Below are 27,700 nucleotides of genomic sequence, written 5' to 3' on the forward strand. Positions count from 1 at the left end.
GTAAAATAAATTTTACTTATATTTTTAAATGTGCATTTTTTGTGCATTGGCAAACTTTTGACAGACTATTTTTCTTAGAACTTAAAATAAAATATAAATAAACCTAACTCGTAAGAAAATGTGGAGCGACAGTCGTGCAGTCCGTCTTGCCCGCCATAATAAAAAACGTGTGTAAACTACTGACATGGAAAATCTTTATAAAGTTCTACAATAACCGTTGCAGGTTACATGTAACAAATCCTTTCTTATTATTCTTTAAAATAATGATAACACTGTTTTTCGTAAAAGTAGAACATCCAAATTAAAAACCAATTTATTTGAAAGCATTTCTTGGGACAATAATTACATATTTTCAACATTGCACATACGCCCAGACTCTCACAGACTAGAAAATTAATAAATTATAGCAACTGATCCCATAAACTTACATTTCCAGTCTTCATCAATTGAATTTTGAATAAATAAAAGCTTTTAAATAAGGGTTGGTAAAGGGTCAGGTCAAAAGTACCCGAAACCGCCGAGCTTGCATGAAGAGAGTTAGGAATGTGGATGAAGCGAAGGAAGTGTGCAGAGATCGTGGCAAGTGGAAAGAGGTAGTCTCCGCCTACCCCTCCGGGAAAGAGGCGTGATTTTATGTATGTAAAAGATTTTAATAATTAGGGCCCGTGCATTGTGCCGCCGACTTTGTCCGACCGACTCGGACAGACTGGATTGAACGTGTGTAATACAACGGCCGTGTGGTTCCCGGCACCTATAGAGAAAAGAATAGGACCACTACATCTCTTTCCGCGTAACAGTCGTAAAAGCCGACTAAGGGATAGACTTATAAACTTGGGATTCTTCTTTTAGGCGACAGGCTAGCAACATGTCACTATTCGAATCTCAATTCTATCATTGAGACAAACAGCTGAACGTGGCCTATCAGTTTTTTTAAGACTGTTGGCTCTGTCTACCCCGCAAGGGATATAGACGTGATTATAAGTCTGTATGTAACTCAACAGCGCAGTGCGGCGAGCTTCCGACCGCTAGTCGCTAGTCGGCAGTCGTTGGCACGCTGCACGGGCCTTTAGTCGTCATTCTTAGCACTTATGTAACTCATTGTTCAAGACAATTCAAAATAATGAATGTGACGTAAGCAAAGTAACGTATCCAATCCAATCTCAATGCAGAGTTAAACTGTAGGGTAGCTTTAAAAATAATTACGTACATATGGTCACGTCTATATCCCTTGTGGGGAAGACATAGCTAATAGTCTTGAAAAGACTGAATGGCCACGTTCAGCTATTTGGCTTAGTGATAGGATTGAGATTCAAATAGTGACAGGTTGCTAGACCATCGCCTAAAAAAAGAATCTCAAGTTTGAAAGCCTATACCTTAGTCGCCTTTTACCACATCCATGGGAAAGAGATAGAGTGGTCCTATTATTTTTTGTATTGTCGCCAGGAACCACACGGCACTAGCTTTAAAAATGAATACGGATATCAATACCGAAAAAATACTTGGCAGTGAAAAAACTTAAAAAACTGTACTTAAGTACATCTAGATATATTTAATACTGAGAGGTTAGCTACACATTGTAACCGTAAGCGATGTTGTCACAACTTAAAATACATACATACATAAAATCACGCCTCTTTCCCGGAGGGGTAGGCAGAGACTACATCTTTCCACTTGCCACGATCTCTGCATACTTCCTTAGCTTCATCCACATTCATAACTCTCTTCATGCAAGCTCGGCGGTTTCGGGTACTAGACCTGACCCTTTTAACTTAAAATAATGAAAATAAATACTTAAAACAAAATAGCACATGTAATTTGTTAATCCAATTTGGAATAAACATCAATACGTATAATACTGTCAGGGTCAAGATTATTTTTTTTAAAAATTACAATTTATATTTTACAATGCACGATTTTTGACATACAGGTCTCGAAATATGGAACATTAGAATATCTAAAGTTACTTTTTACCAAATTATAAAGAAAAAAATATTGTTGAAAAATAAATTTAGATACTTAGCGAATAAGTAGTATGAATGCATATGAAAAAAGTGCAATAAATGAATGAAAGCGGTAATTTTACATATTAATAAAGATTTGAGGTTATCCAAGAGACGAATATGTCAATTATATTTATAAACATACCATTATTTATATATTATTTAAATTAAACCTTCAATACTAAATTATATTTGGCCTGTATCAATTCACATTAAAACACTAATTTATAACAGCAGGCAGATAAGTAGATATTTATTGAAATTAATTAAATATAAAGGACATCACCGAAATAAACTAAAATATTTGGTCAATCTTCTAATTTAAAGGAATTTCGCGCAATTTATATATATATATATATATATATATTTACATTTTGTTGGTGTCATGATTAGGTATCTATTCTTAATATTATTTTATTTTATAGTTAAACACCTATTTAATTATAAGCCTCATAAAACTTTACATTCTAGAAAATATTTATTCGTTAACTACTATTTTAAATACTTAAAACATAAATAAGGTCACAAATTCGACTGTTCGGAGATTTTTATCAAACGATTTTCTTCTTTATTCAATAAAAAATAAATAATTCACTTTTATACTACGTATGGCCTAAACATGTCATTGGGATTTGGACGTCCATCTTGCCCCATCACTACCATACCGCGTCTGTTTTCCAAATTTGAATTAAAATTCGCGGCGGCAATAGCCCGCTCTCGTTCTAGCGCTATTATCCTGTCCCTGTCTAGCATTGGTGGTTTGACAGCTGTCAAATCTGCCGCCATTTGTTGAGGTTTTTCAGGTTCGGGCAATGGAATATCTTTGGCTTTGGGTTTATCGTCGCTTTGATGTGATGAGTGAGAGTCTTTGCCTTTAGAGTCTTGCTGGGCTTTCTTCGACCTCTTCCACTTCATTCTTCGATTTTGGAACCATATTTTTACCTGGGAACAAATGAAATTAATTTGATGAAATAGCAAAACGACTTAGCGTGAAAAACAAGTCAATCATCCACAGACAGCCAGCTTTTACGTTTGGCTTCACGCGTGTGCCTTAGACATATTACGGAGTAAACATTTCGCCGTGTGGTTCCCGGCACCAATACAATAAAGAATAGGACCATTCCATCTCTATCCCATGGATGTCGTAAAAGGCGACTAAGGGATAGGCTTCCAAACTTGGCTAGCCAAACTTTTTTAGGCGATGGGTTAGCAACCTGTCACTATTTGAGTCTCAATTCTATTATTAAGCTAAATAGCTGAACGTGGCCATTCAGTCTTTTCAAGACTGTTGGCTCTGTCTACTCCGCAACGGATATAGACGTGACCATATGTATGTATACATTTCGCGAAGTGTGAAATAAATAGGAGACAGTTAAAAAAAATTAAATTTTGTCAAACACGAGCGTATCCGCGGTCAAAAGCTAGCCTACATAACACTTCTGCCTCAATATATTATGACGGGCAACAAAAACTGATTCACTGTTGAACTAGGTACAGGATAAACGTTCCCACTTGTGTCATAACGCCCCTCCCCTATAATCGTGTCACATTTGTAAGCGCAAATCCGCCACTTGCCAGACTCCTTGGTGTGTTCCACTTGATTCTTGTTAATCGTCCCGTATTTTCGTTTTTAAGATGAAGACAAACTGGGAATCTCGACTGAAAGCCTTTGCGTACATCCATACATACATACAGTCACGTCTATACCCCTTGCGGGGTAGACAGAGCCACCAGTCTTGAAAAGACTGAATGGCCACGTTCAGCTATTTGGTTTAAAGATAGAATTGAGATTCAAATAGTGACAGGTTGCTAGCCCATCGCCTAAAATAGAATTCCAAGTTTGTAAGGCTTAAGCCTTAGTTGCCTTTTACGACATCCATGGGAAGAGATGGAGTGGTCCTATTATTTTTTGTATTGGTGCCGGGAACCACACGGCCTTTGCAGGTCGAAATAAAATCTTTTGACGGATCCTACATACCCGTACATGTTTAAGTTTTAATAAAATTAGTTTTTTGAAAGTTATCGCATTACAATATACAAAAAATGTTTTTCACTCCATTAAATCGCCCTACATCGTTGGCAACTTTTTTTTACCACAAGATTATTATTAAGTAATCTAATAAATAATAATAAAAAAATAACAACCAAAGAGACTAAACTCTTTCCAGCCATTGTGTTACGTGACAAGTGTCTGCCATTTTGTAAATGTCACCGTTTCAGGTTATGCTGGATATTTTTGGCGGTAAAGGTGTTTTTGTGGGCGTCATTTGTCATTTTATATTTGTCTTGGTGCTTGTTTGTTTTTACAACATGTTTATCGATCAAGGAGATAATAACAATAAAATAATTGAATACCTTGTGATAAAAAAATACCATAAGGGCATGTTGGTTCCAACACTAATGTATGGGAGTGAAAGATGAGTGTGGCAGAAAAAGCACGAAAGTAGAATAAACGCGGTGGAAATGAGAGCGCTTAGGATTTTGATAGGACTAAAATTGTGATGTCAGCATAAGGAACAGATAAGGGAATGTTGTGATGTGAAAGAAGATATAGTGACAGGAATAGAAAAGGGAATGCTTAGATGGTTTGGTCATGTCGAGAGGATGAATGAGAGCAGGTTGACTAAGCAAATATAAAAAGGAAGTGTGAATGGGACTGTTGGAGTGGGAACGCCTAGACGAACGTACCTTGATCAAATCGGAGACGTTCTAGGTAAAGGTTAGGTTTAGAGCATCCGAAATCGACACCATGGGTTGGAGTGCGCATAGTCTAAATGCCGCACGAAAGAACCACAAGGCACTAGAATCCTTGAAACTAGATTTTTATAGAATCTGTACCACAAGGCACGCACTGGAAACCTTAAAACTAGATTTTTATTTTAAATAAATAAATATACGAGACCAATTATTACACACATTGAGTTAGCCTCGAAGTAAGTGCGAGACTTGTATTACGAGATACTAACTCAACGATACTATATTTTATAATAAATACTTATAAAGATAAACATCCAGATTTTTTTGTTATAGAATCTGTACCTGAGTCTCAGTGAGCATCAAACTGGTAGCCACCTCAAACCTCTTAGGTCTGGAGAGGTATTTATTCATCCTGAACTGCTTTTCCAGCTCCAGAAGTTGTTGAGAGGTGAACGCGGTGCGCGGGCGACGGGTCTTGCCTAGTAGGGCGTGGGGAGCACCTGGGAACAAGGAAGATATTTTAAGTTAAAAAATAAAACATGAAACATCCTACTACTATTATAAAGGCGAAAGTTTGTATGGATGTATGGATGTTTGTTACTCTTTCACGCAAAAACTACTGAACCGATTACCATGAAATTTGGTATGTAGGTAGCTGAAGACACAGAATAACACATAGGCTACTTTTTATCCCAGAGTTCCCGCGGGATTGATAGGGTTTCCATGCGGACGAAGTCGCGGGCGGCCTCTAGTAACATATAATAACGTGTATGCGGGAAGACAGAGCCAACAGTCATCAAAAGACTGATAGGTATGCCACGTTCAGCTGTTTGGCTTAATGATAGAATTGAGATTTAAATAGTGACAGGTTGCTGGCCCATCGCCTAAAAGAGGAATCACAAGTATATAAACTTATCCCTTAGTCGACTTTTACGATATATATGATTATTAGTCGCCCTTGACGACATCCATTGGAACAAGATGGAGTGGTCCTATTCTTTTTTGTATTGGTGCCGGGAACCACACGGCACATTCAACATTTCGACAATATTTAAAAATACATTAAAATGAATCCACGATCATCTCCAAACAAGTAAGCGTGCTTAAGTACCCAAATCAAAAATCAATAAATGAAGATTTTTCTGTTGATTGTACGTGACTTTTCGAAGATGTCCTAATGGCCGTTTTGATTTTGTTTTATTTTCAACTTTCAATACAAATAACGCATGTTCCCTGAGGGGATGGCAAAGCGCCCCAGTTTCATTATACCTAAACTAATATGCTTCAAAGACCAGATCTTGGTCTAATGGACTTCATAATTTACCGGATTCATTTCCGAGAGAGGATGTAGTGACCAAAATTGAAAAGAGTATGTTCAATTGGTTTGAACATGTCGAGAAAATGGATGAGGACAGATTACAGAAAAGAATTTTGAATGAGGCAGAGCTGACTGTAAAAGTGGGACTGGGCCGGCCTCGTCGAACTTTCAAGGAACAAATTTGAAATGTCTTGAAAAAGGGAGATGTGAGGAGTACCCGTAATCGTCGAATGTGCATGAAAAGAGTAATGAGTGTGGAGGAAGCGGGAGAGGTCTGTAAGGATCGCAGCAAGCGGAAATCCATAGTCTCTGCCTACCCCAGTGGGAGACAGGCGTGATGGTATGTATGTATGTATGAAGACCAAATAATAATTCATACGGGAAAATTGCGTAATCTGACAAGTAGGTACATTATTGAAGCAATTTTGCAAAGACAAAAATAACACAACAGATGTTATTTGTTGATCAAAATAAACCACATTACATTGAGTAAAACTGCCAATCAGGATAACACCTAACACGTCAGTCCCCTTTGCTTGTTTAGAGAAAAAAAAAACAATTGGCGGGAAGACCTGTCACCATGACGTATTGCTGGAATGAAAACCAGTGAACCTAAATATACAAAGTTACGTATATATCCCTTGCGGGGTAGACAGAGCCAACAGTCTTGGAAAGACTGATAGGTCACGTTCAGTTGTGTAATGATAGAATTGAGATTCAAATAGTGACAGGTTGCTAGCCAATCGCCTACAAACAGAATCCCAAGTTTATGAGCCAAGTAAAAAAAAAACATAATTCAATTAGTTTTTCTGTACAGATACACTAATTTTTTAACCGAGCGAGTTAAACGGGTGAGTTCTACCAATAAACTTAGATTAAAAATAAAATTTAAAGTGTTCGCGAGACCTTAGTTCACGACGAACAACTGGTTATACATACCTATAGAGATTTTATTTAGATACCTACACTGCACGTAATTATGCATAATGTTAATCCCAATCGCATTTATCAAAGCAATCATTAGAAATCTAATCTGAAACGCCGAAAAGCCGAGAGCTGGCCAATAAAAATGATAATTATCAATTACGGGGACATGTGGTGGTGTTTGTTTAGCGATAAACGCCGAGACCGCACATCTGTCGGTCCCGCGTTCGAGTTTGGGGCGCTAAGTGCTAATACTATTAATTTGTTGCGCTTAATTTGGTTTTTTTTTGTTAGTTTTCATTTTTTTTATTTAGTAGTTTCTTTTGCCGCGAACGTAGACGTTGCAATAAAAAAAAAACAGTCAAAAAATTTACTACTCTACAGTCTACAGATAAAAAATTTTGGCGCGAATTGAGAAATAATACAAAATAAACTTTATTAGCTACAATAATGAAAAAAAAAGAGAAATCTTTACAAATTATTTTGAATTTGGAATCATCGACAATAAATACTGGCTGGCAGGTTTCAGATTAGCTCGTGAGACCCCAGAGCCTTCGTAAATCTTTGGAAATGGTTGGAAAGTTGCTCTGCATAAAATAATAATAAAATATTTTTTTAATATACTTGAATAAGTATAAATGCAGTATTGGAATTATTAATCATAATAAAATTAAGTACTGAATTGATATAAATTAAATTTTAAACTTATTTTATATACTATTATTTATTACATATACAAAATGTACCTATTAGAATCACTTTCATTGTAAATAAGTAAGTATATTAAGAAGTACATATATCATTGATTGTTCTACAGTAATGCAGTTTCAGTAAGTATTTTTCATAACGAAACAGAAGATGACGAAATACAATTGTTTTTTTAAAAAAATAAAAAGGTAACTTGTCAACATCATTTTATTTTTCCAAAAATACATTTGATTTGATACGTTGACTAAACGATAACATTAATACCGATAACATCCCAATCATGTCACTTTTATTCGTCTCAAGTCATCCATCTATACTGATAATTTGATTGATAAGATCCTAGAATAATGCGACATACATATTATCACGTCTTTATCCCTTACGGGGTAGACAAAGCCAACAATTTCGCAAAGACTGATAGGTCCACGTTCAACTGTTATGCTCAATGATAGAATTGATATTCAAATAGTGACAGGTTGCCAACCCATTGTTTGTTTTGTTAGTGCACTGGGAGCTTTTAAAAAAAGGTAATTTTTTTTGGAGATGAGAGTCAATTGTTTTTTTTTTTCATATGACCTACACAAAAGTTAACACAAGTTAGAATTCACCTTTTATTTTATGTTTATTTCAATGTTTTTAAGTTTTGTCTTACAGTATTATTAAGTTTATAAATTTTTGTGAGTGTTTAATTAACCACCCATCTTCTTAAAAGAGAATTCCCAAGTTTATAAGCCTATCCCTTAGTCGCCTTTTACGACATCCATGATAAAGAGACAGAGTGGTACAAAACCCTCAAACAAAAATATATTAAATGTATGTATTAATAAAAAACGAAAATAGAGCAACCTATCAGACGATGTAATTGCAACGTAGTACCAACCGAAATAAATAAGGCAGACGTTGCGCCCCCTCCGACTTCCGGTATAATTAACGACATATTTATTTCTTGCAAACTTTGTAGGGATGGGAAAAGCGCGGGGAAATCTGAAAATCGATGTAGGTATTTCTTGCTTGATTTAGTAGTTTCTTTTGCCGCGAACGTAGAAATTGCAATAAAAAAAAAACAGTCAAAAAATTTAATTTATTACTCCACAGTCAGTACAGATAAAAAATCAGGCGCGAATTGAGAAAGAATACAAAAGAAACTTTACTACAATAATTAAAAAAAAGAGAAATCTTGAAAAATTATATTGAATTTATATAATCACGTTTATAATTTAATAATTTTCTAGTCTGTGAGAGTCTGGGCGTATGTGCAATGTTGAAAATATGAAATTATTGTCCCAAGAAATGCTTTTAAATAAATTAGTTTCTAATTTCAATATGGATGTTCTACTTTTACGAAAATCTGTGTAATTATTATTTTAACATACATATAATCACGTCTATATGCCTTGCGGGGTAGACAGAGCCAACAGTCTTGAAAACACTAAAAGGCCACGTTCAGCTGTTTGACTTAATGATATCATTGAGATTCATATAGTGACATGTTGCATTGTATGCCTGTCCCTTAGTCGCCTTTTACGACATCTATTTTAAGGAAATCGAGTGGCCCCATTCTCTTTTCTATTGGTGCCGGGGACCACACGGCATTAAATATACATACATATATATGTATAAAGGAACATAATCTGTCTGTCTGTCTATATATCTAATAGCATTGTGAGGAGCCGAAATCAAATTAGTTGATTGCCTTCTTACGCTCGGCGGAGCGCGTGACGTCATTGTTGTGACGTCATCGCTTCTGATACGTTTTTGGTCCTGAATCAATGTTTGTTTTGGAGACTCGGAGACTCGAAAATTTGTTTTCGCTATGCCGTAGGTACCCAAGTGCCGTGTGGTTCCCGGCACAATTATAATGAGTGTAAGCTGAGAGTGCAGCGAGTGTGTTAGTTTATTTCTTGTAGATAAAATCTAAGATAGTACATTTATTACTCGTAATTACTTATTACAGTATATTATATAAAATAAAATATAAATAAATATACTCATTAGCCTCGATGTAAGTTCGAGACTTGTGTTACGAGATACTAACTCAACGATACTATATTTTATAATAAATACTTATAAAGATAAGCATCCAAGTCCCAGGCCAGTCAGAAAAAGTTCGTTTCTCATCATGCCCTGACCGGCATTCGAACTCGGGACCTCCGGTGTCACAGACAAGCGTACTACCGCTGCGCCACAGAGGCCGTCAATATTATATACCGTACGAAGTAGGGGCGAGTCGCTTACTTGTTATTATTAATGCAAACCGAGACAATGCAAGTGCCGTGTGGTTCAATACAAAAAATCATAGGACCACTCCATCTCTTTTTTTCATTGTCGTAAAAGGCGACTAAGGGATAGGCTTACCAACTTGGGATTCTTTTTTTGGCGATGGGCTAGCAACCTGTCACTATTTGAATCTCAATTCTATCATTTAGCCAAATAGCTGAACGTGGCCATTCAGTCTTTGCAAGACTGTTGGCTCTGTCTACCCCGCAAGGGATATAGACGTGACTATATGTATGTATGTATAATATACTTACCGTACGAAGTCGGGGCGCGTCGCTTACTTGTTATAATTAATGCAAACCTACACAAAAGCCACCATTTTTGCCAAAAACCGAACATATTCCCGTCGTGTAAATTCCCTAGGGATGACAAGGATTACATGTCGTGTGACCGCAGTGGAAGGGAATGAGATGACAGCAGGACTCCAATTCATTGTTACATGTATGTATGTATGTATCACGTTTTTACGCTACACGGGGTAGACAATGTCAACTGTCTGTAGAGCCAACACTCTTTAAAGACTGACAGGCCACGTTCATCTGTAAAAACGCCTACAAAAACAATCCCAAGCTTATTAAACTTTCCCTTAGTCGCCTTCTACGATATCCTTGAAAAAAAATTATAAATTGACGTCCGATGAAAATGCTGCAGTGTAGTTTGTTCCGCCGCTTGTAGTAGTTACAATTAGGTTTAAGTGATGTGACGTCAATAAGTGATACCTTGTATCCAATTTTGAAAATAAATCTATTCTGTTCTATTCTAAAGAGATGAGGTGGTCCTATTATTTTTTATATTGATGCTGGGCCACCACCACACGGCACAAAGGTCATGTTAACTATCAGCTAACACACTCAGGATGATTGTATGAATTGCATTGCGTGCATATTATCCTGAAGGCTAGCTCGTCACTCGTTATAAGTATCTTAAATTTGTTTCCCGGCACCAATAAAAAAAAAATAGGACCACTCCGTCTCGTTCCCATGGATGTCGTAAAAGGTGACTAAAGGATAGACTTATGCACTTGGGATTCCCCTTTCAGGCGATGTGCTAGCAACCCGCCACACAATGTTGTTTGTTTTCACAACAAATAAATTTAATACCATTTTGACTAATAAATAATTGGTCATTACAGTAATGTCATTATACAAAATTCAAAATGCGCACATTTGTGCCATCAAAAGCGCCAAACTTAATGCTTATTTGGTCAACAATTATAACATTTGGATCACATGTTCTCACTTAAACTGTCACTATGTAGAAATTAACTCTATACTTATTGTAAATAAGACGGCAAATTGAATGCTTTTTCGTATAGGGGTAACATTTTTTTTTTTTATTTATTGGCGCGATCATTTAAACGAAGGGGTGGATTAAAGTGGGGTGCTATTGTGTGTTAATTTGTTTGTTTATATCGTTTAAACTGGAGTACAAATAAGGACAAGTGAACAAAGGTACAGGTTGGTGTTTTTTTATTAATAGTTTGTAATTACTCGTGCCGTGTGGTTCCCGGCACTGATAAAAAAAGAAGAGGACGACTCCATCTCGTTACCATGGATGTCGTACAAGGCGACTGAGGGATAGGCTTATAAACTTGGTATTTTTCATTCAGATATTGATAAGTTGTGAGGTCTCGTCTAAAATCTTATATCTTATATTTATTAGCATTTACCTTGATGAATGTGAATGAAGCGAAATGAGTATGCAGGGATAGTAGCAACGATGTAATCTCTGTCTACCCTTCCGGAAATAGGCGAGATTTAATGTACCTATGTATGTTCCCTTGGTTGACTTTTACAATTTGCTCGGGAAATGAAGCACTCACTCTCGATAAAAGTGTTATTTCCTTTTATCTCCTTTTGGACATCTTTGACTTGGGATTCCTTTTGATGGGCTAGCAACCTGTCACTATTTGAATCTCTATTTCTATCATGAAGCCATAAATCTGAACGTGGCCTTTCAGTCTTTTCGAGACTGTTGGCTCTGTCTACCCCGGCAAGGGATATAGACGTAACTATAAATATGTATGTACTTACATCTACGAGAAAGAGATAGAGTAGTTCTATACTAAAGTGAGAATCAAACGGCACCCCTCATTGTTGAGTTGGGGGTTAAAAATTGAATTTAAGATGTTCATGTACCATGCCAAGTGGGAGGTGAGTAGGCGGAGCTTTGTCGCGCATGCGCATTAACATACAACAAGTTACCTAACCCGGTTTTACATAAAGTCAATCGGAACATACATACATATACATATATATATAATCACGTCCACATTCTTGTGCCGTGTGGTTCCCGGCACCAATATAAAAATAATAGGACCACTCCATCTCGTTCCCATGGATGTCGTAAAAGGCGACTAAGGGATAGGCTTATAAACTTGGGATTCATCTTTTAGGCGATGGGCTAGCAACCAGTCACTATTTGAATCTCAATTCTATCATCGAGCCAAAAAGCTGAACGTGGCCTGTCAGTCTTTTTGGGACTGTTGGCTCTGTCTAGCCTGCATGGGATATAGACGTGACTATATGTATGTATGTATGTACGTCCATATTCCTTACGAGGTAGACAGAGCCAACAGTCTTAAAAAGACTGATAGGCCACGCACAGCTATTTGGCTTTCAGATAGAATTGAGATTCAAATAGTGACAGGTTGCTAGCCCATCGCCTCAAAAAAGACTCCCAAGTTTGTAAGCATATCCCTTAGTCGCCATTTACGACATCCATGGGAAAGAGATGGAGTGGTCCTATTCTTTTTTGTATTGATGCCGGGAACCACACGGCAACTGCTGAACCCTAAAAATAACCTGTTTTAATCAGTAACTGTTAATTTGTACCTTAATTAATTTCGTCCTAACCTAAATGGCATTCGTTGATTGTATTCCTCCACGGAAAAGCGTAAAACTGCCCCTTTTGAGTCACGGCCTAGGTAGGGAAGGGAAAGGGTTATCGATAAATCGATAATTTTCTGCATAGCACATGTATCGTTGAAATAAAATCGGTAGGAAAATTGAGTAAAAAAAAATAAATTATCTATACTAATATTATAAAGCTGAAGAGTTTGTTTGTTTGAACACGCTAATCTCGGGAACTACTGGTTCGAATTGAAAAAATATTTTTGCGTTGAATAGACCATTTATCGAGGAAGGCTATGTAGCATCACGCTGCAACTAATAGGAGCGAAGAAATAACAGAAAATGTGAAAATTCGGGGAAAATTATTAATCCTTGAGGGCTTCAATGATGCCCAAAATAACTATTCCACGCGGACGAAGTCGCCACAGCTAGCCATTCAACAAACGCAATTGTTACGTTAATAATGGTACGGAACCCTTCGTGCGCGAATCCGACTCGCACTTGGCTGGTATTTTTTTTTAATTTATCTCGTACGTTTCGCTCTTTTTCCGTACGGACAGGACAGGCTTTTAATGTCACGTGAAAATTGTGTGATAATTTTAACGCGAATCCTATTAAATGGTAAATACAAATACCGATATTAACTGGTGTTATGCGGATTTTACTAATAAAATTGTGGTTTACCTAATTATTATTGTAAATATAACCGACAAATTACACAGATTGAGTTAGCCCCATATATCTTATATATAAAATTCTCGTGTCACAATGGTCGTTCCCGTACTCGTCCGAAATGGCTTGACCGATTCTCATGAAATTTAATGAGCATATTGAGTAGGTCTGAGAATCTGCCAACATCTATTGTTCATACCCCTCAGTGATAAGGGTTATGTTTATTTATTTATTTATTACACAATAATCATAATGAAACTTAAAAACAATATTCCGCAAAACAAAACTGTTGTCCACCCTGTTGTCCCCACACCTGTTTTTAAGTAATTTCTAGTTAAAAATAAATTTAACATTTAAAAAAATTATATATACGGGACAAATTACACAGATTGAGTTAGCCTCGAAGTAAGTTCGAAACTTGTGTTACGAGATACTAACTCAACGATACTATATTTTATAATAAATAGATAGAAAAACATCCAAGACCCAGACCAATAAGAGAAAGTTCATTTCTCGTCATGCCCTGACCGGGATTCGAACCCGGGATCTCCGGTGTCACAGACAAGCGTATTACCGCTGCGCCACAGAGACCGTCAAAGCTCGTAGCTATAGAATAAACTTACCTATTATTCATGTTTCTTAATGTAGACAATGTGCATTCGTCCATGATTTAGATTTAAGAGATCTATATTTGTATATTGACGTCCGATGAAAACGCTGCAGTGTAGTTTGTTCCGTCGCTTCTTCAACACATGCGCTTCGGAAGCGGCAGTAGTTATAATTAGATTTAAGTGATGTGACGTCAATAAGTGATACGCTTGTATCCAATTTTGAAAATAAATCTATTCTATCTTTATTGCATAGAAATTTACACAGTAACAAGAAAATAATACAAAGTTATAAAATAAACAAATCACTAGCAATGGCGGACTTATCCCATAAAGGGATCTCTTCATCTCTATTCTATTTTATCGATAAACTAGCGTCACATCCCTGCCCTACGTGGATTTAATTTGCTAAGGGCTCCCTTGTTTGCCGACAAATGCTGACGATAATTGGCTTAGCTCCCGTCTTGGGGTCCCACTGTTAGCGTACGCTAATTATATAGCAGATGAATGATTAAACATTCATATGACGTCTTTATCCCCTACGAGGCAGACGGAGCCAACAGTCTTGAATAGATTGATTTAACGATTGAAAAGTTAAATGTTACCTTCACGGTACTGATGGCTGGTTTACTTGGCTTTGTTATATTACTAAAGCTCTGTGTTTTATTTAACTGTTTCAAATGACATCAGAAAAACCACAAAGAAGTATATTGATGTCGATGATGATTTGTATTGGTGCCGTGTGGTTCCCGGCACCAATACAAAAAAGAATAGGACCACTCCATCTCTTTCCCATGGATGTCGTAAAAGGCGACTAAGGGGTAGGCTTATAAACTTGGGATTTTTCTTTTAGGCGATGGGCTAGCAACCTGTCACTATTTTAATCTCAATTCTATTATTAAGCCAAATAGCTGAACGCGGCCATTCAGTCTTTTCAAGACTGTTGGCTCTGTCTACCCCGCACGGGATATAGACGTGACCATATGTATGTAAGTATATTGATTTGCTATTCTAAAAACGTGATTTATGTAGTTTGGAATCGAACCTGGAACCCTTAAAGCCAATACTTCCGTGCAGGGGGATGCCGGAATACTCGATGTGGGTACCTAACAATGTTTTCACACCGGTATTTTCGCAAAATTAAAAATTGAAGCCACATAGCATAATTCTAGTTAAAACTAAATTAATACATACATACATATTCCTTGCGGGGTAGAGCCAACAGTCTTGAAAAGACTGATAGGCCACATTGAGCTGTTTGGCTTAATGATAGAATTGTAATTCAAATAGTGACGGGTTGCTAGCCCGTCGCCTAAAAGAAGAATCTTAAGTTTATAAGCCCTTCCCTAAATTGATAGCCGTTTGTATTATTTTTTTTAAGGAAGTATGCAGAGATAGTGGCAATATTATCACGAATTTATCCGTTACGAGGTAGACAGAGCCACCAGTCTAAAGGACTAAAAGCCCACGTGTAGCTATAAGTAAAGCATGATGATGGAATTGAGATTCAAAAAGCGACATGACGAGAACAACGCTCAGTAACTGTAACTCTGTTCTACTGATAAACAGAGAAGTCCATATTGTCCTCATAATCCAGATTCCATGGTCAAGGATTTACCCCGGGCTCCTCTCCAGAGGGGTGAGGTTGCAACCGCAACTAAAGCCAGGAGGAAGAAGAACGAAATTTATATTTATTTACTAGCTGTGCCCGCGACTTTGTCCGCTTGGAAAAGTTTTGGGCATCATTGAAGCCCAAAAAAGGATGAATAATTTTCCCCGTTTTTTCACATTTTCCATTATTTCTTCGCTCCTAATAGTTGCAGCGTGATGTTATACTCATATAGCCTAAAGGCTTCCTCGATAAATGGTCTATTCAATACAAAAAGAATTTTTCAATTCGAACCGGTAGTTCCTGTGATTAGCGCGTTTAAACAAACTCTTCAGCTTTATAATATTAGTATAGATTTAAACTTCATTGCACACAATCCAAATGTATAGCACAATAGGCGGACTTAATACTAGAAGCATTATCTACCAGTGATCCACTGGGTCTGACAAATAAACATATATTGGTCAGATTTTGTACATTCAGACATTCGTCCACGATTTAGATTTAAGAGATCTATACATATTTGTAAATTGACGTCCGATGAAAATGCTGCAGTGTAGTTAGTTCCGCCGCTTCTTCTACACATGCGCTTTGGATGCGGTAATAGTTATAATTAGATTTAAGTGATGTGACGTCAATAAGTGATACCTCGTATCCAATTTTGAAAATAAATCTATTCTCTTGTATTCTAATTCTATACATTTTTTAACCGACTTAAAAAACGAGAGGAGGTTCTCAATTCGACCGTATTTTTTATTAATTCCAACTCGCTCTCATTGGGACCACAACCTTATCTAGCACTAAATCACATTAAACCAGACGGCTGATTTTAAAATTTAATTACTCAGAGAAAACATTCCAACACTCACTAATTATGACGGCAACGGTAGACGTTTTTATTAACCCCCAACCCAAATAGGCACATGCTATTTGTTCATTGAGATAAACCGTTAATGATGGTAAAAAAAACACATGAAATATATAAAATACGTGGACCGAATAACAAAAAAAAAACCAGTCATTAATAACCATATATCTTTGTGCTGTGTGGTTCCCGGCTTCTTATAATTGGACAACTCCATATCTTTCCCATGGTTTTCGTAAAAGGCGGCTAAAGAAAAAGGCTACTTCTTATAATTGGGCCACTCCATCTCTTTCCCATGGTTGTCGTAAAAGGCGACTAAAGAGAAAGGCGAATAAAGTTGGTATTCTTTAAACCTGGTATACTACTTTTAAGCGATGAACTAGCCTGTCGCTATTTGATTCTCAATTTCATCATAAAGCTGAACTAAATGGCTAAACGTAGTCTTTCAGTCCTTCCAACACTATTGGCTCTGTCTACCCGCAATATATATATGTACATATATACACATACACATGGTCACGTCTATATCCCTTGCGGGGTAGACAGAGCCAACAGTCTTGAAAAGACTGAATGGCCACGTTCAGCTATTTGGCTTAATGATAGAATTGAGATTCAATTAGTGACAGGTTGCTAGCCCATCGCCTTAAAAATGAATCCCAAGTTTGTAAGCCTATCCCTTAGTCGCCTTTTACGACATCCATGGGAAAGAGATGGAGTGGTCCTATTCTTTTTTGTATTGGTGCCGGAAACCACACGGCACATGTACATATATGTTTATTTATATTCTCCATATGTGAAATTATATAAATACCTACAGATTTATAACTCGTTAGATAAAAAAATTATAATTTTAACATATTCAAAACCTATAATAATGATAATTGTTATAATTTGCAATGTGATTGTGTGGAAACACCCTTACCCCGCCATAAAAGTAATGGCCGTAACAGGTGCCTTTAGTGCCATATGGGCACAATAAAATGGCCCATTGACACTTATGGGGTCGCGTTTAGGGTACGCGGATTAATTTTTTACCCGCTCACGAGAGTATAGTTATGATTTTATCGATTGTGAAAGAGTGTAGTAAGATGATGCCGTGTGGTTCCCGGCACCGATACAAAAAAGAATGGGACCACTCCATCTCTTTCCCATGGATGTCGTAAAAGGTGACTAAGGGATAGGATTACAAACTTGGGATTCTTTTTAGGCGATGGGTTAGCAACCTGTTAGGCACTATTTGAATCTCAATTATATCATTAAGCTAAATAGCTGTGATTGTTAATTCAATTTGATCATATAAGTTGGATTTGGTTATCGAAGTTCTAAAGATACTTCTTGAGAACTGTTTGAGAGAATACAGGTATAAACGCGCACGAGTGAATTTTTGTGCTTAAAATATACCTAAATAAATAAAAATTAATGCAGCGCAGACGACACAACACAACATTTTGTAACAATTAGCAAATAATTTTATTGCCGTAATATTTAAGCCTATTTGGACATTAAAACGCCAGCAATTAACTGGAACCCTCTTTTAACTCGCTATTCAAATATGAGAGTCGCATCGACATTTGTCACCCTTCCGAGCAACGCCGGGGCGCGAAGCTAATGGTATTAGTGATTAGTAACAAGATACATACATACATACATATCATCACGTCTATATCCCTTACGGGGTAGACAGAGCCGAAAGGTCACGTTCAGCTATTTGGCTTAATGATAGAATTGAGATTCAAATAGTGACAGGTTGCTAGCCTGTCGCCTAAAAAAGAATCCCATGTTTGTAAGCCTATCCCTTAGTCGCATTTTACGACATCCATGGGAAAGAGATGGAGTGGTCCTATTCTTTTTTTTTATTGGTGCCGGGAACAACACACACAAGATATATGTATATATTTATATTTTTTGCCTGGCGAGTAATTACCAAGTTTACGTTTTGTAAATTGATATATGATCACGTCTGTATCCCGTACGGGGTAGACAGAGCCAACAGTCCAGCAAAGGCTTAGAGGCCACCTTTTGGTTTGTAAGTTGACGTTCGGTGCGAAAACTGTTAGCTCTGTTTACTCCGTAAGGGATAAAGACGTGTATTTATACTATATTAAAAACTAGAGGCCGACCGCGACTTCGTCCGCGTGGAATTAATCCCGCGGGAACTCAGGGATAAAAAATAGCCTATATGTTATTCTGGGTTTTCAGCTACCTACATACCAAATTTCATCGTAATCGATTCAGCAGTTTTTGCGTGAAAGAGTAACAAACATCCATACTGACATACTCACAAACTTTCGCATTTATAATACTAGAGGCCGCCCGCGACTTCGTCCGCATGGAAACCCTATCAATCCCGCGGGAACTCTGGGATAAAAAGTAGCCTATGTGTTATTCTGGGTCTTCAGCTACCTACATACCAAATTTCATGGTAATCGGTTCAGTAGTTTTTGCGTGAAAGAGTAACAAACATCCATACAAACTTTCGCCTTTATAATAGTAGTAGGATTAGTAGGAAATATGTAAGAAGTATGTTCTATGACTAATAAAAAAATGATTTCCCAATAACAAGACGTTTTTCATACAAACATAATCCATCTTAGTGTAATCTTGTCCTAAATGTGTGATTGATTGTGTTGTTATCACTCCTAAACTGTCGGATGCACGTTTCAGGCATTTACAATTGTCATTACACGGCGGGTATGAAATAGACGTTATCGTGTTACAGAGATGACCTAAACAGTGATTAGTGGGAAATTTCCCACGGGAATGGTCTTGTAATTACGGGGAAAACTTTAAAACAAAACAAGTTAAACTTGAACATACATACATACATATGGTCACGTCTATATCCCTTGCGGGGTAGACAGAGCCAACAGTCTTGAAAAGACTGAATGGCCATGTTCAGCTATTTGGCTTTATGATAGAATTGAGATTCAAATAGTGACAGGTTGCTAATCGATCGCCTTAAAAACAATCCCAAGGTTGTAGGCCTATCCCTTAGTAGCCTTTTACGACATCCATGGGAAAGAGATGGAGTGGTCCTATTCTTTTTTGTATTGGTGCCGGGAGCCACACGGCATTTAGACGGGAGTATAATTTTTTTTTTAATAATAAAATTCTAAAATATGAATATAGTTTGAATTGCTTTAAGCCAAGCAGCTGCATGTGGCCTATCAGTCTTCAAGGCTGTTGGCTCTGTCTACCCCGCAAGGGATGTGGACGTGATTATATTTATGTATGTACCTATGAGTATAAATTTCTTTCAAAATCAAAATTCGCTAAGTTGACCTTAGTTAATCACCGCTTGATTACTTTAACTTGATGTGTGATTCATATTTTACATACATACATATAGTCATATCTTTATCCCTTGTTGGGTAGACAGAGCCAACAACAAGGGATCCTTTTTTAAGCGATGCTCTAGCAACCTGTCACTATTTGAATCTCAATTCTATCACTAAGCCAAATATCTGAACGTGGCCGATCAGTCATTTCAAGATTGTCGCTTCTGTCTACCCCGCAAGGGATATAGACGCGATTATATATATGTATGTATGTTAAATAAGTTAATACATAATTAGTTCTACATTCATTCATGTTTTTAAATGTAGACAATGTGCATTCGTCCACGATTTAGATTTAAGAGATCTATATTTGTGATTTGACGTCCGATGAAAATGCTGCAGTGTAGTTTGTTCCGCCGCTTCTTCACTCGCTTTGGAAGCGGTAGTAGTTACAATTAGATTTAAGTTATGTGACGTCAATAAGTGATACTTCGTATCCAATTTTGAAAATAAATCTATTCTATTCTAAGAAACAAATTTTATATACTAAGTTTTCATTCACTCACCTCCCAGCTCCGGTATCCTATGGTAGAACATTCCAGTCCTGGCGAGCCACTCCAACTGCATATGATGCAGTACTCTGTCTCCAGGGTGGTGGAAGGCCGACGTCATTGGAGCCCCTGGGGGCAGGGGCTGGGAGATTTGCGGGTAGTTGAACAGCGCTGCGGACTGGGCCGCCATGAGGGCCGGATTCTGGGGCAGGAGTCCTGGTTTTGGGATTATGCCTGGGTAGAAAAATTTATAGTTGTATTTAATAAGATTTAAATGACCTCGAGCTTTCTGGCGTAGCGTATTGTTATTGCAATACAGCGTGTGTGCGCAATAGAGAGTGTGGAGGGAAAGGTCGGAGTGGAAAGACCTAGACGAACGTGTCTTGATCAAATTAAGGACGTCCAGGCAAAGGGTCAGGTCAAGAGTACCCGAAACCGCCGAGCTTGCATGAAGAGAGTTATGAATGTGGATGAAGCGGAGGAAGTGTGCAGAGATCGTGGCAAGGGGAACGAGGTAGTCTGTGCCTACCCCTCCGGGAAAGAGGCGTTATTTTATGTATGTATGTAATGCTACGCAGGAATGCTGTCGGCGTAAAAGGAACTCTTTCTAGGAGTCAAACTTAAAATAAGCATCTTTTTTGTCTATAATTTAGTAAAGTTTTTTTTTTAATTAAATAATATTAGATTAAATTATACTTTAGTTATGTTTTATGTAGGCCTAAAGATTTCGTTTATTGTCAATAAAATGTCATGATGAGAAAAAACACATTAGAAAGCCCATTATGTGTAATAAACACATTTAAATTGTAAAATAAAGGTTAGGATGCAATTACTTTTCTTACTATTAAGTAAGAAACCATTTGGCTGGTGATGTATTGTGCCCGGCACGATAGTTGACAAAATTCTACTCTGAACACTTGCGCACATGATTTTTTTAAATGAAAATTGCTACTGCGCTTCCCGGAAATTTCAAATTTTACCTTTTTTATGGTAATCAAACTTATTTTTGCTAATGTTCTGTTCTAGTTATAGAATTGTACTTTGTATTGGTCGAGTAATAGATGTAGTGCTTCACTTCGCACTTTCTCGGGACTATTTGGGACAACATCAAAAATCATTAAATCCATTATTGTGACACTCTCCCACACTCATTTTTGTCCACGAACACTTAATTAAATAGTCCATAAAACGCACATTTTAGAAAAATATTACAGCAACATGAAGTTTGGGTTCCCGCCAAAAAGTTATTTGCCGGTGTTGTACAGTACTATCTATTTTTTTTAAGAACATAGATGATAAATAAAAGTTTTATATATAAGTTCAGCATACTGCATTCTTTGTTAAAGATGGCTCTCTTTTATCTGAATTAATAAGTGAATTGGAATTCTTTTTTTGCATTTATTGTAACTCTACACATATTTCTATGCCCCTTTTTCACGGAGGAGTAGGCAGAAACAAAATACTGTGACATCAAGCAAATAAAAAAAAAGTACGTACCAGGCCTATAGCTTTCATACTCTTCACTGCCGCCTTCGACTCCCGGCGAAATCGGCGGGCTGTAGCTTCCAGACCTGTTCCCGTCCTCAGAAACAGGAGTACCACTTCTTGGACTACTCTGTCCAGACCTAGGGCTATCAGTCTCTGCTCTATGGTCGAAACTCTCGTTATCCTGATATTTGTTTATGGTATTCTGCTCGATTTGCGTATCGTAATTCTCATTTTGAAATCGAGTTATGTAGTTCTTATTTTGAATCAATGAAAGATATTTAGTCTGTGACATTTTGTTGTCGTTTGGCTCTATATGCTTTGATAACAGTGCGTCGATGCAGAATGATTTTTTTTGTTGGTTTATGATCGTTTTTGAGTCGGGATAGTATTTTTTTGGGCTGTTTGACCGACTCTGGTCGATGGAATCTTGGTCTACTTCTAAAGGGCGGTCGGTTTCGCTTGAGTCTCTTCGGTACATCGCGTGTGTTAGGATCTGTGACGACATTTTTACATTTCACCCCTGAAAAGATGGCATCTTGTTACAATCATAAAAAATTGTAGGTGCTTTTGTTTTAAGCACCGAATATTTCAAATTATCAAGGGAAATGGAACATTTAGACTTTTCAATAAGTTTACCAATGAAATCCTTAAAGTATTGATAAAAACGTAATAAGTATAATACCTATTAATAGAACCAAATCTAAGTACAATTAATTAATCTTTTCACACGAACTGGTCATTTTAGGGTAGATAGGTAAACTTGACTTAACCCTTATAATTATTATTATTGTAAATAAAAACATATATCGCAATATTTACAATTAACAAATAAGCATTTAAAGTATTAAATATACCTACCTAAATATATGTAAAATTAATGTCCTTAATATAAACAGGTTGACTAAGCAGATATACAAGGAGAGTGTGGAGGGAAAGGTTGGAGTGGGAAGACCTAAACGTACGTATCTTGATCAAATTAAGGACGTCCTGGTAAAGGGTCAGGTCAAAAGTACCCGAAACCGCCGAGCCTGCATGAAGAGAGTTATGAATGTGGATGAAGCGAAGGAAATATGCAGAGATCGTGACAAGTGGAAAGAGGTAGTCTCTGCCTACCCCTCCGGGAAAGAGGCGTGATTTTATGTATGTATGTATGTAATGTCCTTAATCCGATATTCTTGTACTCGATCATTTATATACCAAAATGTTTTACTACCTACCTAAGGTATGGAAAAAACTTAACACTTCTGTGCGCAGTTGAGTAAAAACAATTATTTTTAATGAACTCCCATCACTACGATAATGTTATCATTACCATTGAATGTTATTAAGTTATTATCGGTTAATAAACGGTTATCTAACGGGTTCCTACCGTTTTTTTTTATGGCACGTGTCGAGATAGTAATATAATGGGTTTCGGTAGCTAGATGACTATTAAAAAAAATAAACCAACAAAAAAAACAGTTGTCTCTGAATAGCCAAAGATATATGGATAATAAATATATATATAAATATATATGGGACAAATTACACTGATTGAGTTAGCCTCGAAGTAAGTTCGAAACTTGTGTTACGAGATACTAACTCAACGATAGGTACTATATTTTATAATAATAATAAATACTTATATAGATAAACATCCAAGACCCAGGACAATCAGAAAAAGTTCTTTACTCATCATGCCTTGACCGGGATTCGAACCCGGGACCTCCGGTGTCACAGACAAGCGTACTACCGCTGAGCCACAGAGGCCGTCAATAAATACATACATATAATCATGTCTATATCCCTTTTGGGGTAGACAGAGCCAACAGTCTTGAAAGACGGACAGGCCACGTTCAGCCGTTGGGCTTAACGATAGAATTAATATTCAAATAGTGACAGGTTGGTAGCCCATCGCCTAAAAGAAAAATCCCAAGTTTATAAACATATCGCTTAGTCGCCTTTTACAACGGGAAAGAAATGGAGTGGTCCTATTTTTTTTTAATTTTGGTGCCGGGAACCACACGGCACGTTTAAATATTATATATTAAGATAAAATAGATGGTATAGATCAGTAATTAAGTACTCTAAGTATAAGAGTCAGGCCAATTGTCAGTCAGAACAATCCTACTACTATTATAAAGGCGAAAGTTTGTATGGATGTATGGATGTTTGTTACTCTTTCACGCAAAAACTACTGAACCGATTACCATGAAATTTGGTATGTAGGTAGCTGAAGACCCAGAATAACACATAGGCTACTTTTTATCCCAGAGTTCCCGCGGGATTGATAGGGTTTCCATGCGGACGAAGTCGCGGGCGGCCTCTAGTGAGAGATATAAGTACATTGTATCCTATTTTGAAAATGAATAAAATAAATTCTTTTTCTGTAAAATATCACAATTCGTTCCCACATCGCACAAGCTCGTCAAATATTTACATTGGATTGGAAAAATCAATATGGCGCGTTGTTCAATCGTATGATCGTGGAAAGATATCTATCAATATTGGATCGCGACGTTATTTCTATGGCTTTGAAGGTTCTGAATAATGAATATACTTTCGTCACGTCTTTATCCGTTACGGAGTAGACAGAGTCAACAGTCTCGCAGACTTGAAGGCTTATTGATGCTATTGACGCGTTCAGACGAGTATTAAAAATTAGTTCTCTTCGTGGAATCAATCCCGCGGGAATTCCGGGATGTAGCCTATGCCGGGATTTGTTATTCTGGGTCTTCAGCTACCTACATACCAAATTTCATCGTAATCGGTTCAATAGTTTTTGCGTGAAAGAGTAACAGACTAATCAAAAATTTTCGCATTTATAATATTAGTAGGATAAGTACATAATACTAATTTGTTTAAATTACTGTAATTGCTATTTTATGATTCCTATTTATTTATAAACACAAATATTATTAAAAAAAAAACTTATTTAGTTATCTACCGGCAGCGGAATATTTATATTCCTGAATGAAAATAAAATAAATTAAATATTTTTTTTTTTTTAATAAGGGAAAGTATCTCGTTTATGTCTTTTTTTAGCAATAATTATTATTTATTATCATACGATTGTTTTCTTGTTTTCTACTAAATTGGGACTTTTTGAAGGTAAAATGCGAACGTTAAAACGAATGTGACCCGAGCTTGACATAATGGCTTCTTAAATGCTTGTGCATTTTTGACATGGTGTTGACATAATTTGTACAGTGTGTACATACGTACATATCTTATTTTATCTTTATTTATTTGATGAAATATTCGTATTGAAATCATTAGTTTTACATTAATTTATGTTTTTTTTAATGTAGACTATGTGCATTCATCCGCGATTTAGATTTAAGAGATTTATATTTGTAAATTGACGTCTGGTGAAAATGCTGCAGTGTGGTTTGTTCCGCCGCTTCTTCTACACATGCGCTTTGGAAGAGGTAGTAGTTATAATTAGATTTAAGTGATGTGACGTCAATAAGTGATACCTTGTATACAATTTTGAAAATAAATATATTCTATTCTAACGACAGGCAACTTTTACGGCATGTAAAGTGTGAGTTACATGCTGTATTTAGCTTACCTATATTAAGTTTAAAGTTGAGAGCTGCAGTAACTTTAACTTTTAAGTAAATTTCGCAATCTAATATTGAATAAATACATACATACATGTAGTCACGTCTTTATCTTAGCCTATTCCTTAGTCGCTTTTAACGACATTCATGGGAAAGAGGTAGAGTGGTCGTACCTATTGGTGCCGGGATCCACACGGCATACTATTACATATATTGAGCATAGGTACTGATTATTATTCATCATCTCTTTTTAAGTGTACCTACTTAATTACTTGTCTATATAAAAAAAACTTTCAAAAGTTATATGCAACTACCTATACATTTTTAAGAGGATTTTTATAACTGTCATAAATTTCTTTATGTTTTTTTTATATTTATGTAAGTAATACATCAAGAAATCAAAAAATTACAACTAGATTAGTTACTAGGACTTAGCAAATGCAGAAACTTATTTCTAACGTTTTATTTCAAGTCTTTCTAAAGTTTTCATTTTTTATATTTTATTTTAATGTATCTTAATACATTACTAGAGGCCGCCCGCGACTTCGTCCGCATGGAAACCCTGTCTATCCCGCGGGAACTTCGGGATAAAAAGTAGCCTCTATGTTATTCTTCGCCCACGTTAACCTTTAATTAATATTTTCCCGTTTCGAAATATGTATATAAAAGAAGTAACCTAGATATATCTATAAGTTAGTATATCTGCAATGTCAATCATAGTCTGCAATGACATTTATTGCAGAAATTTGGTTTTTAACTAACTAGTAACTCGAATCATATTCACATAGGTATTTTTCAATTGACAAGCATTGTATGATCAGAGTACCATTTTATAATAGTTAATTTTAAAGTTTGATAACTTTTTACTAAAGAAAACATACCTATTTATCGTAATAGTAATATTTAAAAAGATACCTATGTAATGTATAGATCTTTTTTATCATACCTTGACTTGACCCAATAAAAACAATATCGAAAATTAAAAATAAAACACAAACACTACACTAAAATGTATTTAAATCCTTAATCGCACAACACTGGCCGCAAAAAGAAAATTAAACGTTCAAATTTGGAATCCGTTCAAAAACCGCGCGCGCGAAGTATTCAGTTCAAACTGAATTATATTACTGCTTCTATGGCCATTATCATCGCATATTGTCGAATATGTGGGCGGTGCGTCCAATTTATTTAGACCCTCCGTAACTATTACTTTCAGAGGATGCAAAGGACATTTTACACTGGTTTATGATTATAACTCCACCCTATTGTTACCGTCTCGCTCTTTTGTTTGTCTGTCCCTTTCGTGCGCAAAGCAATTACCCCGGCATTTTCTTGGTTTCGCCAAAATGGATTTGTGTAGTTTATTAAATGTGTTTTGCTGGAGATTTTTAGTGGTATTAAGTAAAACTTTCTTGTTATAAATTGCGAGATTTTTTTACCCGATAACAGAAAAGGAGAGTGTTATGCTAAAGAGTGTTTTATGTTAAAAGTAAGTAGTTACTTAGGAAGTGACTGATGGATGACTGACATATCGACGCATGGCCCAAACGGGTGGGTGTAGAGATTTGATATTTGGCATGTTGCCTACATACCTACATACACTTCCACCGACTGCAAAATTCCAAAACAACAAATTAATTATTATTACATACATACATATAATCACGTCTATATCCCTTGCGGTGTAGGCACAGCTTGAAAATATTGATAGGCCAAGTTCAGCTGTTAGGCTTACCAATAAAATTGAGATTCATCATTCATTCATTCATTCGTCGCCTAAAAGAATAATCCCAAATTTGTAAGCCTATCCTTAAGTCGCCTTTTACGACATCCAATTTCCAAACCAAATGGCAAGCATTTTGCTTCGAAAAAAAAGGACCAAGTTAATCGGACCAGCCATTTTTTTAAATCTATCACTGTTCCCTTTCACGTCATAATAAATTATTATCTTATTGTTAGGTTGGCTGGAAGAGATCCCACTTAGGGATAATCCCGCCTTTGTACTGTACTGTTTTTATTTGTAATGTACTCCTTTAGTGAACAAGAGATCACTTACTTAGGTAGGTACTTACTTAATAAATGAATAAATAAATAGCGTAACAGCGGTAGTTTTTCGCGCGATAAAAACGGCGTCGCGCGCTTTTTTTTTACGTATCTATTATAATAACAAGAAAACTTAATTTAAACCAACTATGTAAGTAGGTATATTAATTCTTACTTAAACCAGTAGGTAAACTAAGTAAATAAGTAAGTTTTCATTCGACATTTGTCACAAAATGTCTTCAAATTGTCTTACCCTCTGCCAGAT

The 27,700-nt window shown here is 36.4% G+C and overlaps 1 protein-coding gene across 2 annotated transcripts; it reads right to left on the reverse strand.

Moving 5' to 3' along the window:
* Positions 1-1,745: 1,745 nt before the first annotated feature.
* On the reverse strand, positions 1,746-26,505 carry LOC106131054 (homeobox protein Hox-A1). Of its 2 annotated transcripts, none has more exons than XM_060952741.1 (5): positions 26,339-26,505; positions 21,857-22,340; positions 20,375-20,593; positions 5,040-5,197; positions 1,746-2,942 (listed from the first exon to the last, which is right to left on the reverse strand). In XM_060952741.1, the coding sequence occupies exons 2-5, from the start codon at positions 22,323-22,325 to the stop codon at positions 2,598-2,600; spliced, it is 1,191 nt and encodes a 396-aa protein (XP_060808724.1). In that variant the 5' UTR covers positions 22,326-22,340; positions 26,339-26,505; the 3' UTR covers positions 1,746-2,597. The 2 variants fall into 2 exon arrangements, with proteins under 2 accessions (XP_060808724.1, XP_013185500.2); XM_013330046.2 differs by having other exon boundaries at positions 1,747-2,942; positions 21,857-22,367.
* Between the last annotated feature and the right edge of the window lie 1,195 nt (positions 26,506-27,700).

The sequence above is a fragment of the Amyelois transitella genome, chromosome 29 (genome assembly GCF_032362555.1).
Source record: "Amyelois transitella isolate CPQ chromosome 29, ilAmyTran1.1, whole genome shotgun sequence".
In the NCBI taxonomy this organism is placed as follows: Eukaryota; Metazoa; Arthropoda; class Insecta; order Lepidoptera; family Pyralidae; genus Amyelois; species Amyelois transitella.